The sequence below is a fragment of the Megascapheus bottae genome, chromosome 14 (genome assembly GCF_031878675.1).
Source record: "Megascapheus bottae isolate mThoBot1 chromosome 14, mThoBot2.hap1, whole genome shotgun sequence".
NCBI classification, from domain to species: domain Eukaryota; kingdom Metazoa; phylum Chordata; class Mammalia; order Rodentia; family Geomyidae; genus Megascapheus; species Megascapheus bottae.
The window spans coordinates 49,626,421-49,644,456 of NC_143522.1; the positions used below are offsets into that span (position 1 = coordinate 49,626,421).

At 35.7% G+C, this 18,036-nt stretch overlaps 1 protein-coding gene across 5 annotated transcripts in view; it reads right to left on the minus strand.

Annotated features, from left to right (window-relative positions):
* Npas3 (neuronal PAS domain protein 3) overlaps positions 1–18,036 on the minus strand; it is an 828,644-nt gene that overhangs the window by 421,418 nt on the left and 389,190 nt on the right. For 3 of the 5 annotated variants that reach the window (XM_090345197.1, XM_090345194.1, XM_090345196.1), the window contains one exon: positions 13,754–13,830. In XM_090345197.1, the coding sequence (XP_090201323.1) occupies positions 13,754–13,830 (77 nt within the window). Of the gene's footprint in view, positions 1–13,753; positions 13,837–18,036 lie in introns of all 5 variants that reach the window. The other 2 variants (XM_090345193.1, XM_090345195.1) reach the window with 1 other exon arrangement.

Below are 18,036 nucleotides of genomic sequence, written 5' to 3' on the forward strand. Positions count from 1 at the left end.
AGAAGGTTGAGTTTAGGTTTGAAAACAAATCAAATGAAAATGAGACTTCCATCTCTTAGGAAGACATTCACTAGACATGAGAGATGACATTGGTCCAAAAAGTGGAATACCTCTGCTGCCTGCTGTAGCATCCTTCCTCAGTGTGTTCCTGAACAGCCTTGCAAGGAACTGTTCTCTCTTCCAAAGGTTTGGCTAGGGCACGTGCTAATCACTACTGTGATAAAGCAATTAAAGGTATTCATAATTAGGACTAAACCAAATGTAAGTAATCAGAAAATTAAGGGGAAAATGACATTATGAAGGCATTGCTTTTTTCGAGTGACCTCGTGGCTGAAAAGGACATTCTCATATTGGTGCATGGGGAGTAGGGCGTGTAATGCATTAACCCTACTGGGAACCTAGCATGTAAATGTTTTCTTCAAATGATGGAAGTACACCTTCCTGGTATACCTCACTAAGAAGTTAGGACCACTGACTTAGTAACAATACTTAAAGCAAAAGGGACAATGATCAATCAAATGGAAGTTCTATGCACTGTCTCTACAGAAATTTAAATCAATTCTGTAAGTGAATTAGCATCTAAAAGAATACAGAATACAACACAGTAGAAGGTAGAAACAAGATTCCTATTCTTTATATGCTTTCAGTGGCAGTAGAAACCTAAGACAGAAATACAACCATTTTGGAATTTTCTGGAAAAAAAAGTACATCTGCATATATATTCATGTACAACTGACTGGATGAAAGTTTCAGAATGTGAACTATAGAATATGAAAGTATTTTATTTCTTATCTTTTACTCAGTTATAAGTGTACTCATTAGAATTTGAGGCCCTTTCTCCACATCTATCTCTTTAATTCCAGCTTAGTATATAATTTTTGGAAATTTCAAAAATTAAAAAAATGTTTTTTTTAAATAAATATATTCCTTCATGACCCTCAAGGTTTGCCTTGGCTGTTTTCCACTCTGTGTGTAAAATAGTAATGACAAAAAATTCCATTTTTCTGAGTGATTGTTGTCCTTAATGTACTATGTTACCTGTCATATTGTTACAGTATTGCAGCTTGTTATCTGATATACTGTATATATGCATATTTGGTTATTTGAAATCAGATAGGGAATGGAGGAAAACAAGATGAGTGGGGGGAGGGAAATGGGGACCAAGACATGACAAAGGGTATCAATGTTTGTGAAGTAATATACCTTCTATCTGGTGAATATAATGTAACCCTTATGTTAATTACAATAAAATATATGGAAAAAAATTCCATTTTTCATAAATTACAAAATTTATTACACGAGTAAGAAAATCTTAGAGAACAACAAGTATATAAATGTCCTTCAAGGCTTCATTTGGGGAGTCTTATATAGCAAGCATCAATGCTTATTTTACATCAATATAAAGGTTTTGTGTTTTTCCTATCCCAATTAAAGTGGCCTACATTTAATAGGAAACTGGCTATACATATTTTAAAATAAATAACTTTATGAACACCAAAAAAATAGCAGATAGTGATTTCAGTGGCAATACCTGTTTCTCATTCCCCACCTCCCAATTACAATAATCCAGAAGAAACTCCAAGGATTCTGGAAACACAATCGAAACATTTAGATATTGATTGAAATAAACAGCATAATCTCACTTTGGATTAGTAGTGTGCATTGATAATCTCAAGGTTAATGGAGGTATCAGTAGAAAAAAAAACCCTTGAGTTTTAACTAAAATGATTTTAATCAGTTATTTTTTTTTCAATATGAGAAAATGTAGCATTGTTTCTCATCTACATTTTCATGTTAGGACTAACAGGTCTGTTTTGGGCCTAAGGAGGGGGTGTTATTTTGTGCTTTTGGAAAGCTCCTAAAGCTTCTCTGAAAAATCAGGCTAACCCCTGCAACACAGTTGAATGGCATTCTATTAGATGCAGTTTTTTTGATGTGGCCCCAAATGATTTTTTTCCTGCTTTCTCTCCATGGGCTGCCCCAAGTCTCTATTTCTGTTAATGATCTATTGCTTCTGTCTGATTCAGTACAGCCCACTGGCTATGGAAATGGCAAGTCTCAGCAGGAGACAGCAAAATGGTCAGCAAACAGGGCTGAGCCATGTCATTTTCCTCAAATACTTGTTCAGGAACAAAATGACAAGCTTTAAAAATGTTGTCTTCTGCTCAGGGCAAATATTTTTTTTTTTATTAAACAAAAGTAGATGCCTTCTAGTTTCCATTCAAACCACAGCTTAAAGTATGCCACTTGAAAAACTTATATTACAAAATCATTTAATACCTAATATTTTCCTTAGAATTTCTTTCTTACAGGATTCTGGTGGCTCACACCTGTAATCTCCCTTACTCAGAAGGCTGAGATCTGAGGATCGTTGTTCGAAGCTAGCCAGGTCAGTAAAGTCCATGAGGCTCTTATCTCCAATTAAACACCAAAAAGCCAAAAGTGGAGGTAAGTCTCAAGTTGTAAGAGTGCTGGTCTTGAGTGAAAAAGCTATGGGGCAGTGGGCAGTTTCTGAGTTGACGACCCAGGACCATCAATTTACCTCCCCCCTGCCCTTTGATAAAACAAGAGAGAAAGTAATCATTTCTTTGTGACTTTCTTACTTGTCTTTTTGGATTTAAATTCAAGCTGTGCCAGTTACTCATGGCTGTGAGACTTTAAGAAAGTCACTTTACCACTTTTTCTCCCACCAAAAATAACCCAACTATATTATAGTCTAAGGGTAGTGCCAAGTTAGCAATTAATTACCAAATCTTTCCCATAAATTTCCTACGCTGATTAGTAACTTTCTGTTACTGATGATAGCGTGATTTACAATAGTCAAATTCCCAGTTGTTTTTAATATGTAACTTAGCTGTGAAAATAGTAATACTCATCACTGAGTGCAGATAATAGATACAGAATCAAAGGACCAGGCCTGGGTGCCTGGTCCAACAATGACTTACACTTCCAAAAGAAGCTTAAGTGCTGTCTAAATTCTGGGTTAGGCTTTTGCATTCAGTCCCACTAAATGTGATCTCCAGAGAGGATACAGTTGATCTTACTATGCATTATTAAATAGTTACTGAGTTTTATCTCCTATGTGACTATAATTCTAAAAAGTATAATTTAAAATGTCATTGAACTATCCTTATGGATTAAAGATGCAATTAAACTAGTCATTGATATTATCATTTGCCTTTGTATTTATGTAGAGCTCACAGGCTTCTCAGTTACAAAATAATACAAAAAGAGAACTTTGTTCTATTTCTTTACGCCAGTTCTACTCTTGGTCTAATTGCTACACCAGACAAATGGGCTAAATCAATTACCCTGAGACAAAGTAGGAGAGATGATTGTTTCAGATGCCATTTTGCTAGTGACCTATGGGGTCCCCAGAATATATGTACTCTTTCTTCTTTCCCCACCCCTATCCCTCTTAAATCATTGGCAATGAGGGGAAGAGATGCTGGCTAGACAATCCTGTAGAAGCTGTCTGGCTTCACAGGAATCTGACTGGGTTGTTATGTGTGGGTCATCTGACCACTCCTTAGACATTTCATTCATCTTCAACAACAGATGATGATCATTTCACTAATGTGTCCACGTCTGATTGTGCTCGATAGAGCTAAAGTAAAATGGCATGACATTTCTTTTCTTAGCTAGGGTTCTACTGTGCTGTCACAAAATAACACTGCCACATGGAATCCTTATGTCACAATCATAAATCATCTGATCTCAAACCGGTAAGTATCTGGTTGGTAAGTGATATTCCCACGGAGCTGGCCAACAGTAATAAAAAAAAGCTAGAGGCTGGGTGAGAGAGCACTGCTGGCCTGACCGGGCAGCACTGCTGTGGTTTGAAGAGGATGGATCCTGGGAGTCAGCTTTGCCCCTCCCTGTCCCCAGCAGGGTCACCACATGTTTTGCGTTTCGCTTTTCTGTATATTTTAATGGGTATCTTATTACTCAGGTCAGGCTCAGAAGAAGAAAACCATTTGTAAATCCCTAACAGCCACAAGATGCAGCTGGATGCCTAACACTTTCAACCAGATGTTCCTCCCACAACTGTTTGAGAAAAAAAAAAATAGGTCACAATTGTATCTGTTTATTTACAGGGAGGCAAAAGACTTGATTTTCATTTTTCACTTGTGTGTAAAATTTTCTACATGAAAATGTCCAGGTAGTTGTCCATAAAAGGTATTTGACCACACATATGCATGAGGGGAAGGGAGTGGACTTACAGAATATCCTTCCATAATTTTTCTCTAAAAAGCTAATCAAGTAGACTACAAATGCACTAGCATAGTCTAGTTGTTAAATTGTATACTTAAATTTAGTTCTGATTGTATGTAGTGATATTTTAAACTGTTAAGATAATTATGATTTAAAGTCTGGCTCTGGTGGGCTAATAGCTACAATCTGAGCTACTCAGGCAGCAGAGATATGAGGATCACAATTCAAAGCCAGCATGGACAGGAAAATCCAAGGACATCAAAGAGCCACAAGTAGAGCTGTGGCTCAAGTGGCAGAACACCATCCTTGAGCAAAAAAAAAAAAAAAAAAAAAAAAAAGAGCTAAGGGGCAGAAACGTTCCAGCCCAATGTTCAAGCCTCAGTGCCATCACTGAGGCTTAGGTCTAGGGAGAATCACATTTCTCCCATGTGTCTGCAATCAGCATAACTTGAGAGATAATCATACTTCTGTTCCTCAAAGGCTTTGGAAGTTCTGGAGACCATGATAGAAATGCAAAAGCAGTCCTGGCCATGCTGACTGAGTTTTGGGTCCATGGTTACTGATAGTTGGTGCCACAGAACTCCATGTTACTCCTGCTGAGATGAAGAACAAAGATGGGCTGTGTACTGCCACCAAGAAGTATTTTTGAGCTAGGATGAACAATGTGATCTGTCACAGATTTCCAAGTATCTATACACATCACCACAGATGTCCAAAAAAGCATGCAAGTAAGGACAGAATCACTCATACTCATGCTTGACATAGAATTTTACCAATTTTCTAACCTCTTCCTTCTCCACCATGTCTAGAAAATGTGGAGAAGGGCTGGGCTGGGGACACAGAGGTATGACAGGCCTGGGGTGAGCTTTGGTGAGACTTTGTCCACTGATTTATCAATTCATTCTTTGATTACTAGGCAGTATTAATACTATATTATTATATCATGTTTTATTACTAAACATTACCTGAGAAACTATGATATAAAGGACTCAAATTTTACACTTTGAATATACTAATACTACCACTTGGTCTGATCTACCTTTGAAATACCTAGGAATTTTATACTAAATTTTGTGGCATTTGAGCTTTCCAGAGCAAACTTCCCTATTTTTTTCCTGATTGTGGCAAAAGGATAAATTTGATGTCCCTGTATGTTTTTACAGATGATTTAAAGAAGCAATGAATTTTTAAGTAACAGGCTGTCTTGAACGTACATACATAGATAAATATATATACTCACATGTTCTCATAATTATGAATATGATAGCTATATGATTTGTTAGTTTTAAGTAAGCTTGTATTTCTCCAAAAGTGAACTTTTAAAGTGATACAGACAGTATCACAAAATAGCTATTTGCTATCAGTTCTTGAGTGTTTAAAATTTGAGAATGGAGATTTTGATAAAACATACATGCTTCAAATAATGTGAAGACCAGTGGGATAATTCTTAGCACACTGCACTGAGAGTCTCCAGTGAAAGTGATTCTCTTAAGTGTAAAACATGAATTTAGATAAAAATACCCAGCACCATGTCAGAGTGAGGCCTTCTTCATGAAATCGCAGCCAAGCAGATGAGCTACTGTACAATGCAGGTGGGAATCGAACTGAGCAACATGATACTGATTTGCCAAATTTATAAACCCTATCTCAAAAGGTCTGACCCATTTATGCACAGTAATTCACTTAAGTCACAACTTTTATTAGTCACTGAACTTCCCACATTAAAAAACACTTGGATAAATGTCAATGCTGATATTCTATTTGAGGTGAAAATGTGGAAAATGAACAACAGGCACAAAAAATTTCTCCTTTTATCTCTCCTATCATTTCCATTTAAATAAAAATACAGACACCCTTACTTTCGATTGTTTTACAGCTCAATTGATAAGGTGTGTTCCTCTTTTTATTTCCCAAGAAAATTTAAAAGCAACTAATTTAAATATGCAAAATTATCTTGAGTTGTTCATACGTGAACTTAAAAGCCGTGCAACACAGGAAAATTAAGTAATTATGCCTCCAAGTTATTTACTGCAATTAAGCTCATTTATCATATGCAAATTAGTGCAAACTGGTCTCATTAGTTACTAAATTACTCAATATGAGCTGAACAATGTAGCACTCCAGTTTGTAATGAAAAATCCCTGTAGAGGCAAGCAGTATCAATTAAGCTAATTTGCATATGCAAATATATTCACTAACTTTCTCTTTTTCTATATTTAGTTTTACATTTTCTTACTATTCTGGATCACAGAAAACACTATAAGGTCACTTACATTTCTATCCTCCCTCTCCCTTATGGTAAAGGGTTAATTCTAAGAATGTCTCTAATTATTTGAAATCTATTTTACGTTAGAATTGATGTCCAGTGGGATTCCACTTTATCAACAAGAGAAGTCAGGAATATGATGAAGCAACTTCCTACAGATGATTGTTTTTATTAGACTTGTAAGTTCCAATAAAATAAACAGGTTGAAATGCTAATTTTCCAACAAAAAATAAACTTAATGGTACCATAGGCTCTTTCTTAACTGTTTAAGTGGATTACCTCAAATAGAGGGTGAACATTTATTTCCTAGGCAGTTATCTTCATAAAACAGTAATTTCATGTTGTATGTTAACTTTTGATACGTTTCATGCATAGTTACTTTCTGTTGCTCATATGTTTGAATTATATTAGTTAACCTGTTAATTTCTTTTGTTGAAAGACAATCTTGGTCATTTTTATACTCACACCAAGATTTTACACGTAGGCTTTTGTTTTGCTTGTACTAAACCAGGCTATTTTCTCCTCCAGAATCTTCATTTTAGTCTTCCACAATTGGCTAGTGTTTGAAATTAGAGTGGTATTCACACTAGAATTTCTTGACCAATAATAAATTACACATGATGCTACTTATATTGTTTTCCTTATATTCCTTATTAAACTACACAATTTTTTAAAAATTCCTCAGAGGACCTCTATGTTTTCAGTTGCCTAAAAATAATTTCCTATGGCCAAAATAGTATGTGGGCAAACTAAACATGATTCTAGTGTATGTTATCCCACCTTCAAAATGTAATAAACAATAGAAATGCAAAATGTGGCTTAATTTTCTTGTAGATGTGATCAATTACAGTCCTGATAAAACCTGGTCTCTTCTTTGGAGACCTGACTCAATTCTATCCTGTATGGCCTGGCTAAAGGTAAGGGGGAATAATAAATCCCCATGAATGAAATCTGACATTTCATTGAGGCCCACAGTATCATTAAGTCTTATCCACACAAATCTTTGATTCCTTTGGCTAACAAGGAGAAAAATAAGTAATATTTAAGCTCCCGCTTCACCAGTTGTAGGAAATATGTATCTTAATAAAATAGTTCTGCTAGGATGCCCAAGAGGCAGAAACTATTTGAACAGTTTTACCACAGGCCTTATCTGGCCTAACCACAGGCTAGATCTGAGTCTTGTACAGGAGAACTATTCAACTAATAAATTATCTTTGCAAAAACCATACATCCTTAGATATGCTTGGAAATGGCCAACCACATAATTACTCTAGCAGAGCTTTCCTGATCCACTATTAGAGACCCTGACATACTACAATCTCAGATTGTTTTCGATATTTTTAGTCCCAAAGGATCTGCCTCGTGGAGCTCTCAATTTAGAACTTGAATGTTCTAAACGCAATGAAAAAAATTCCCATATGACAAAATACAATGCAGAACTAGTGGCATACAGGTTTCCTGGAAATACAGCCAATCACAAAATTGACATAAGAATTTCACTATCTGTACTTATTCATATCTTCATAGAATATTCTTTTGCTCCCAACACTTACTTTCAATAATACACTTCTATATTGTTTATGAACAACTATATGAGTACTTTTGATTATATTCATTTAAATTACAAATTTTCTTTTCAAATCCCAAAGAAGTCATGGATAAAGGCTTGCCAGTGATTTTACAAGTAAATAATAGCTGTTAGTAATGTTATGTGTTATTAAATGTCAGTAATAGAACATGTATATATAGATATACTTGGTATACTAGGAAGGAATTCAAATAAAAATTTTATAAATCTCCCATGTACTACGTTTTATATGATTGTTTTCACATGCATTAGAAAAGCACAGAACCATTATTATGGAGCATGCAAAAATATTGTAAATTAATAGAACAATTATATAAGCATTATTTACAGAATGAAAAAAGCAAACTCTTTTGCTAAAGGCATACAAATAATTAAGGCGCTCTATTCATAAATCTGACACCTGAGGGAAAGCCATTCCAGTGGCTAATTTGATGATTTGAAAAGATGGCATTTGTTCTCATTTTGTGTTTTATTAACTTTGATAAAGCAAAATATAAATGTTGTATCTGGTCTCTATGTTGAGAAAGTAAAAATAAATACCACTGAGATTTTTTTTCATGCTAAGGAAATTATGAAGTAGAAAAAGAGAAGTTTTAAAGACTGAATCAAATGTGCTTATTCACACAAATATACTATATGCAGGAAAACTCCTATATCCAAGTCCCTACTTAAGTTCTTGATTTTTTCTTAACCTACTATAAAATGTATAAACACCGATCTTGACTCTCTGTCTTTCTATTCCTTATCTAATTTATAAGTCAAAGAAGATAATGAACTAAAATGACTCGGGCCTAAGAGGTATACTTTCCAACTCTTCAGTTTCAAGGCTGACATTTTTTGATCCCTCATCTCTCCTTCAGAAGATTCTCTGACCCAAAATGTGTAACGTGATTAAGCTCTAGGCCCATTGGGACAGTAACACTGATCACACTCAGGGACCATGTAGCCACAGTAGAAAGGATGTCAGCTGAACAATGACCCCCAGCCTGCCCAGTAGTCAACCCTGGTCTTGGACTCTGCTTCCCTAGGCCAATGTTGAAACGTCAGACTGCAAACCAGCTTGTGAATAGTTGATTGTACACTGTTAGAGCCACTGTTCCTTTCAGTGAAAAAGCAGTCAAATTTTAAGAGATCTCATCACAATCCTAATTTTTCTGTTAATTTAAAAAGACATGTAAGTTTGAGTCATTTAAGTTTAATAGCTCTTTAGTTTCCTCACTTTGGAAGTACTCATACATCTTAATGCCAATCTCCTGGGTACATACATCAACTACTCAATGATGATATGAATATGTCATAATAGCATAATGTATGGAACTTAGAAATTAGTGATCACTAAATTTAAGCTTAAATCCATGTGAACTATCTCATATATACACACACCAGCAGGTATTTGCATTAAGAAATGCAAATTTTCCAATATAACCAAAATATTCAACAGCAGGAAAATGGTTAAATAAATTGTGAAGTATTTATAATACAGGAGTGTCATTTAGGAAATAATCTTATAAAACAATCCTGATTTTCTATCTCTATGACCAAAAGAAATTGAGTTTATAAAGATTGATTGCTAAAGGTTGTACCAATATCTAGCAGAGTTAATTTTCCCTTTATCTTTCAGTACTAACCAAAAGCATGGTCCCATTAAAATTCATGCATCCTTTAAATGAAGATTCTCTAATTTTCCATTACTCATTAGGTCGGTCTTCTGCACCTAAACTTCTCTGACACTGTTTCAATAGACAAAACCTGTCCAGCTTCAGGAGTCATCTTCACCTACCTACATGATATTATTAACACTATTTGCTCTAGATAAAAACCAGGGCTATGGAGTCCTCTTCTATTTGTTAAGAAGAAACTTCGGCTTGCCTCTTAGCTGATGAAATGCCCCAAGGATGTTCCTCCTTCACTCTTTCTTTGATCCACATTATTCTCTGGGTCTCCAACCCATGCTTTGAATTGTCATTCATCCTATACAGCAGTGACTATAGTTCACTTCGTGTTTTAAGCCCTAGACTCCATATTGCTATGGAAGACTGGACCTAAGATTTCAACAATACCAACTTGGCTATTAAGAGGCTATGCTTTAACAGTTCTCAGATAAAAAAGATCAAGAGCATGCTAATTACCAATCTCAGGGGTCTTTGGTCCTTACCAACTCACTTAATGACTATGTACCAGTGAGTCTATTCTAATTCTATTTATTTCTCTACATTTACAGAATTCTCTTTTGGAGAAGAGTTTCATTTTCTGTTGCTTGGACTGCTGTTAACAGTGTCCCAAATGGTTTCTTTAAATCACTCTCTCAATGCCTTCAAAGACATGGCATTTTAATAGTAATCCAGAAAGAAGTCAAATTTTTCTCCTGTAACTTCCTGCATCAAGGCCTCAAGAGTTCATCACCAGGTTAAAGGATCAACCCTGCATCCCCTAGGATGGTTCACTGTCACACATGGGTGGTATTGTGTCTTCACCTTCATGTCTTTGGTGCTTCTGCTGCTTGGAAGCAGCCATTCTGTCACACCCAACAATCCGCAAACAAGACCCATTATTCTGCTTCCCTGCACTTATGTTTCATGTTCTCTTTGATTTGGAATGTTATTCCATTTGCTTCACCTAATAAACTCCTAGTCATCCATCAAAAACTTTGTGGTGTTGCTTTTGATGTTTTACAACCAATTGAGAGCCTTGTTCTTTCAGAGCCCATTGTAATGTTTCCCACTTTATGAGAACTTCTGGTCTCCCTTTTCCCAAAGGAATGTAAGCTAGTTACAGACAGCAGCCACATATAGTAAACTGCGTGTTCTTAATAAATATTTGAGACCTTGGGGGAATGGAAGGCAAGTGACTATAAACTGTGAGGTCAGAGATCATATTTATACTTTGTTGGCCACAAAACTGTATTAAATATTTGCAAGTGAACGAAGGGTAATAATGATGGAAAGGAAGGAATATTTTGTCTCCTATTCCCACAAATGAGCAAGATTCATAGAGCCTCTCAAAGTAAAATACAGAGAAGACATCATATCCTTGCAAAATATTGAGATATTGTTGACTATGGTATAGATATGACTAACCCTGTTGACAAAAGGATTTATTTCCTTGTTAATTGAGCAAAACAACTAACTAGAAAGTTCTTCTTAGTACTATTCTCAAACCCTTCTTTCCACAATGGTTTTACTTAAAACATATATATATTTTTTAAAGTTGTACTACACAGTTCCGTGCAGAGTCCTATGTTGTTCTACTCCAGAACCACTGACGTTAAAGTAAAACAATGAGTTCTGTTTCTATGGCAATCTCGGGATTCCTTAGCTCGGCAATGTTGGAATGTCTTGCTTGCTTGAAAGCATTTCTACATGCCACCTACATGTTTCTCTCAAGCCAACAAGCTTTAACATATTCCAAAGGCAGTCAGGTGTATTTGGGAGATTTCTTGTACTAGAGTGATTGCATCTTTCTTCAACTTGTACCTATTTCTCTTTTTTTTCCCCTATATTCTGAAGCGAAACAGAATTATCCATTGATTTGTTTAGTTAATTATTTTGCCAGTCCTGGGGCCAGAATTCAAGGCCTGGACATTGTCCTTGATCTTACTCAAGGATAGCACTCTACCACTTGAGCCACAGCACCACGATAAAGGGAATCAAATCCAGGGCTTCATGCATGCTGGGCGTCATCACTAGGCCATACTCCTGGTCTTAAAATTAAAATAAGGTCTCCAGATTCAAAGAAGGGGCATTATTTCCCTCCTTTACATCATAGGTCTTCCAAAATAAACTTCCCTAGACTCATCACCAATTTTCATGGACCATGATTCAGGCCAGTTTGATTCTTCTCCTCTGAATACCATACAGCTGCCTTAGCTTCTCTTAAAGTGTAATATCTGAGCAGAGTATGGTGAGCCCAGAATGGAGAAAAGCTACCAGCCTCTTAGTTCCTTTATTCTCTTAATGAAGCTTAATTATTGAATGGGAAATTGTAACTTTCTACATTAGATTTTTATAATGAGCTGTATTTAATTCAAACTAAGTTTTCTGTTAAGCTCTTGCAATTCCTAAGTCATTCTCTCTATAAGATTTAGACAGAAAGAATAGAGACTAAGAATCCTGTGCTACTGTTTGAATAATTTCGTTCATCGACTGATTCTCAGGCCACTGTCTGCCTCAGAATACCAACAGGAATCATTTTGAGTCACATCAGAACATGACAATGTATCTGTCATGGACTATACAAAGTTTATCATGGAGATTCTGAACACAGTATTACAAGAAGGGTCATACAATTTGAATATTTGGAAACAGACATGTTCCTATCTGTATCCTTAAAGATAATCCCAGGGTACTTACTACACAGGTGATTAAATTTTACATAGAAGAATTGTATGTCAGAAAATCGCATCCATCTCTCAAGGTGGGTTACAAGCCTCTATGAGATATCAATAGGAAAATAAGAAATACAGAATAAATGAAAATAGGGAAGACATCTCAAGTCCTTGAATCTGCTGCTCATGGGAATTGTGATTTCTTAGATTTTACGTAACATCAGAATTATCTAAGAAGATTGCTGAGAACCACATATTCCTGCACTTGACATTCAGACTCTTATTTGGTAAATCCAGGCTCAGGTCTAAGAACAACATATCCCTTGAACAAGTGTCAGCTGTTACTCAATCTATCAGCTTCTTTGAACACTTGAGACTTGGCAATGAACATTTTTTCCCGGAAGAAATGAAATCATATCCTAGTATAGATATTTTAGGGAATGATAGACTAACTTCAGTTGTACTTTTGATTATCTAAAAAGCTGACAGCAACTTTGACAGCACTTTAATAAAATTCTTAATGGATAGAAATGTGGAGTTTAATTTTATTTTGTTGCAAAGTTTATGAAAGAAAAACAGAACTACCTTTTGCAAATATACCTGCTTTTATACTTGTAATTTTATATGAAATGCCTTCTACAGCTGAAAGACTGACTGCTCATTTATCCAGGAAACAAGAACAATACAGAACAAATACCCAGGGAGCTAGACAGACACGTTGACTGTTTAGTCTTCAAAGAAATATTTTAACTGAAAAGTGAACCTTCTTCAGGGCTAAGGACTACATTTTTCAGCCAGTAACCTTCCCACTTACTTGCCAAATTAACTGCCAAATCAATTATTATGAGCCTTCCTTACTTAAAAATAGACTCAGAAATTTTCACCTTCAGTTATTTTCTAATTTGGGGAGGCAAACAGGAGGACTAGAAGGAAGCATTTCACAAATACAAACTCAAGCAAAGAACTGAAGTTCAGCAACACATAAAAATGTCACAGTACTTTCACAACAAAACTCTGCTCTTCCAAAAACAATACAGAGCTCTGAAGACACACACAGATCTACTGACAAATACAGCACGCACACAATCACTCTGGGAACAGCCAGTTACTGCACACAGCGCATCAACTAAAGAGTGCAATTCATCTAAATTATTACAGCACAAATAATACTTGCCCTCCCTTTCTCATTAATATTCTCTCAAGGGATGGCTTTCTAAAAAGGAAAAAAAACAAATTCATAAGAATTTTCAGTTTCCAAGATAACAAAAAAGAGATATCTGAAAGTAATAACATTTAAATGAGTAAATATATGGATTTTTGTTTTAGTTAAAAGCAAGACTTATTTTTCTTTTAAAGGTACCTGCAAAATGTGACTTCCCAAATGTGCTTCAAATACTTCAATGGCTAGTGCGCTGGGACTCCTTCTTCTTTGTGCACCTATAACTTAAAAGAAAAAAAGAAGAAAAAGAAAAAGAAGAAAAACAATTAAGTTGGAGCTCTTCATTCATACTTGCAACCTAATTTCTCCTTAACTACATCATTTCTTAGTGAGATCCAAATGAAGCACCATTCAGTATTCATTTTCATTCTGACTTCTGTGAACATCAATTTAGAATAAATATCAATGTCTCGAAACATTTACAAAACCATATCCAGACTTTTAAAAATATTTTCCTGGCGGATGGTTTCTTCCACACACAAAAGAAATCATAGTATCTTAAATCAGTACCCTGTTTTTTCCAAAATTAAGGCATTTGTATATTTTAAGCATCTATAGACTTGCCTTTTCCTCCTAGAGAAGTCTAAACTTTCCATAGCCTCTATTCTAGGGGGAAAAAAAACCAACAGAATATTTGTGTTTTCTAATGGAACAGTTTAATATTTTATCAGATAAACTCTTATTTTCAGTTATGTCCTAAAGTGGCTGAATTCTCTATTTTTTTCTGAGTATTTATGCCTAAATATCCAATAGGATGAAAATGTACTTCAGCATCTGCTCTCTATGTGAGAGACTATTGTTCAACTCAGAAAGGGCCAGCCCTTTCTTCCAACAATAGCCTACAAGCTTTATCACCAGGTACCTGTCACTCAAGAAGCCCCTATAACATAGCAAAAAGTAGACTTACTATGTGGAATTTGTAGAATACAGAATGGAGGGTCCTCTCCAATTTTTGGTTTTTTTTTACATACAGTGCCAATTTGATTTTCCATCTTTTCTCTTGGGTATTTTTTTCTTTAAGTTCTCAAGCATCCTAACTATGTGTTTGTTTCACAGTGATTTATGAAAGAAAATATTTTGAGTCCTTCTATCTCCAAAAAATAAATTCTTCATAGCCTCCCAATTTTCTTGAAAATGCTATTATAAACCTCTGTTCCTTCAAGTCTAGATACTACTAATTGGTAATAAAATATTTTTTTTACTTCAAAAACCACTTTCAGCTAGTTGATGAGAAAAATTTTAACAAAATGCTGTTGGAAGAATTCTGTTTTGTTTTAGTTGTAAGTTGGTCAGCTGAAACCTTAGCTTAGCAGTATTTTATAAAAACTCATGATCATTGTGCTATGAAAAAGGAGAGAGCGGGCCTCCTTGTGAGGCGGTGTTTACAATGCCTGAAAGGCACTTTGAAAATAGTATAAATGTTAAGTGTCATTATTACTGCTGAGAGAAAAATAAAGCAGGTATTTTTTAAATGGGAAAATTTAGAAAATAGAAATGAAGGGGAATGTTATGATGAAAGAATAGTCCACCAAGAGGAGAGGAGAGATCTCTATTTCTAGCTTCTCACTTGCTTCTGAAGCAAAAATACGCAACTAATAATTTTAAAACAGAAAAAAATCAGGAATTTAAAAATTCCGTGATTCATCTTTATTATTAGTACAGACATAAGATTTCAAAGTTTTTCATACCCAGATATATTTAAGACAGCATTACTTGTATGTGTGGGTGCATGCATTTCTGATTAATTTCCTATTCTAACATGCACATTACTCCCTTCAAAACTCCTTTGGCATTTTTGATAATGCAGCTGTCTTGCTGAATACTGTTTTCAGTTTCTAGAGTGTTAATTGCACATTATGGTAGCTTGGTGTGAATGATCCCACATGAATAAAATCTACTGCTTTTTTTTTTAAGATTATGGGGGTGGATGGCTTTGGGGAGGGAGAAGAGAGGAGCTGAAAAACTTCTAAAGTGTCCACTCTCAAAAAAGTCAGAAAAGTAGGATTCAGAAATATCTTTATTAGTTCATAATGTGGGGGATGCTTTAAGGGCTTTCACCTACAAAGCTCATAAACTATTCCATCTCATCAAAAAATGGATTAAGTTTAGATCTTAGAGAATATAAACTATTCTATAGAGAACCCAATTAACAGGAAATCAAGAGCAAAGTGTTGGTGGCTCAAGTCTGTAACCCTAGTTACTTGCTGAGAGCAGAAAGACTGCAGTTGGAGAGCAATCTGGGCAGAAAAGATTGTGCAATTCTATCTCAAATAGAGTGCCACCCTAGCAAGTGTTAAAATCCCAGTTAGAATCCTGAAGGCCCTGAATTCAGATCCCAGTATGGAAAAGGAAAAAGGAGGGGTCCAGAGAGCACTGCCACTGACAAAGCCCTAAAACGTCATAGGAAATGTAACCAAGCATTTTTTTAACCAGAAAGCCCATGAGGTAAGCTCTTTCTAGAAGTGCAGAAACAGTTGTTCTCAGTAACATGTAGAGTATATTCCTGTCCGGCTATTGCTCACCTTTAATTTTTTGTCTTATCCCCATTAAGAGTCAGGTTGTTCTTCCAATAAACGTCTTCATCAGATCCTGTATCTGAACACTGTACCTGAATAGTTCTTTGTTCTTTACATTCTCTAAATACTAGGGAATGCACCCCCATGCATGCTAGCATAATAAACAAGTATCTTGTAAGTAGTTTCATGCCTTTCTACTCAATGGCATTTTTATGGCACTGGAACTTCTTTTGATTTATATGTTTTGCACTTATGCAGGTGATGTGGGGCGGTAATGACAGTTCCTAATTTTACAACCAACATAAATATGTTAAACAGGAACCCATTATGCCCTGGTAAGAGCCCTGTGTTAACTCTAGCATTATTGCTATCTGAGTAGATGTTAAACACTGACTTTTTATCCTGTACTTATCCCTATGGTTCTTGGCATTTGGAGAATCAACACACTGATAACTCAGGAAACACACAATAGAAACACAGTTATTTCATTTCTCTGTGATAATCCCACTGTTTGCAGAGTGTCATTAATGCTTAAAGAAGAGCTAAAGGGCATTTCCCCAATGAGGTCTATCATCCTTAGAGAAGTAATGCAGTTTATAAAGCTCTCCCATATTTCTCTATTTTGGAAGCTGACATTTCTGAAATCACTGGGTAACCCAGTCACAAGAGATACTTGGTACTACTGAATAGCTATGGTTTCATATCACCTGCTGACATAGTTCCTGTTTATCTGGTTATTCAATTAAGAGGCTTCTTTTATGAAATTTAAAGAACACCAAATTAGTGAACAATATAAATAGGAAATTGATAAATAAATGGAATGTGATTTCCTTGTCTATGAACATTATGTTGCTTCCACACACATTAGTAAATGTGAGAGCTGTGTAATACTTGTATAGTTGATATAAACTGGTGCAAGAAAAAAAATCAAACCATAGTAATCCTACCTGAAATTTAATTTAACATTTGCAGAGTATCTTTTTGATATTGAAAATCTCTAGCTATTTTATGGCAGCTAATGTTATGAAACTATTTAACAGTCCAAAGAAAATCTGAAGCAATTTAAATAAAACCAGGCCTAGCAATATCATCAACAAACACCACAATGGTACTATCTCAAATTACGCAGGGGTTAAAAATAAAGCACCTAGAGTTTTAACAGAGTTTACATGGACGAAATATACAAGGAGAGAGCTTTGTTATTTTCTTTTTTAAAAAGTAAGGAAGCTTGTGGGGATGGATAAGAGGGGAATCTGGGAATAAGTGATGGAAGGGGTGATATTGTCCAAAGAGAAATGTACTCGTTACCTGACATATGAAAGCCCTCTGTACAATACCTTACTAGCAATAAATTATATATTTTTCAAAAAGCAACTAGGAAATCTACTCATCTTTCAGACATCCACTGTGAAATGATGGATCATGAGAACTACACATTTGGCCTTGTTCTTGTTAAAAGTAGGAAGAGATAAAAGGAAATACAGTGGAAATTTTGTGTTTCCTCTCACCAATGTCAACAGAATCATTCAAATTCCAACTGTTTGGCATAACCTCATTCACATATGGTAATCTTTGAGAATCAATGCCTGGCAGTTTTTACTGCAGTCCCTCTTTCAGGACTACCCACACGTGCCCAAGGATATTGCTCACCAGTGAGCTGCTCCCCACCTCCAGGCATGCACGAATGTGAGGAAGGCTGAGGATTAGCACTCTGTGGGAGTTCGACCTATTCAGCCAAAAGGTCAACTTGCCATAGAAGAACCCATTACAAGTAGATAGAGGACAGCTCAGTGGACACACATAATAAAAGGGGAAATGTCATGAGCCCACTTGCTTTGTGCCCTGCTTTGCCCTTTCCTTCTCAGCCCACCCCATACCCTACACACTGGCCAGCGTGGTTCAGAGAAG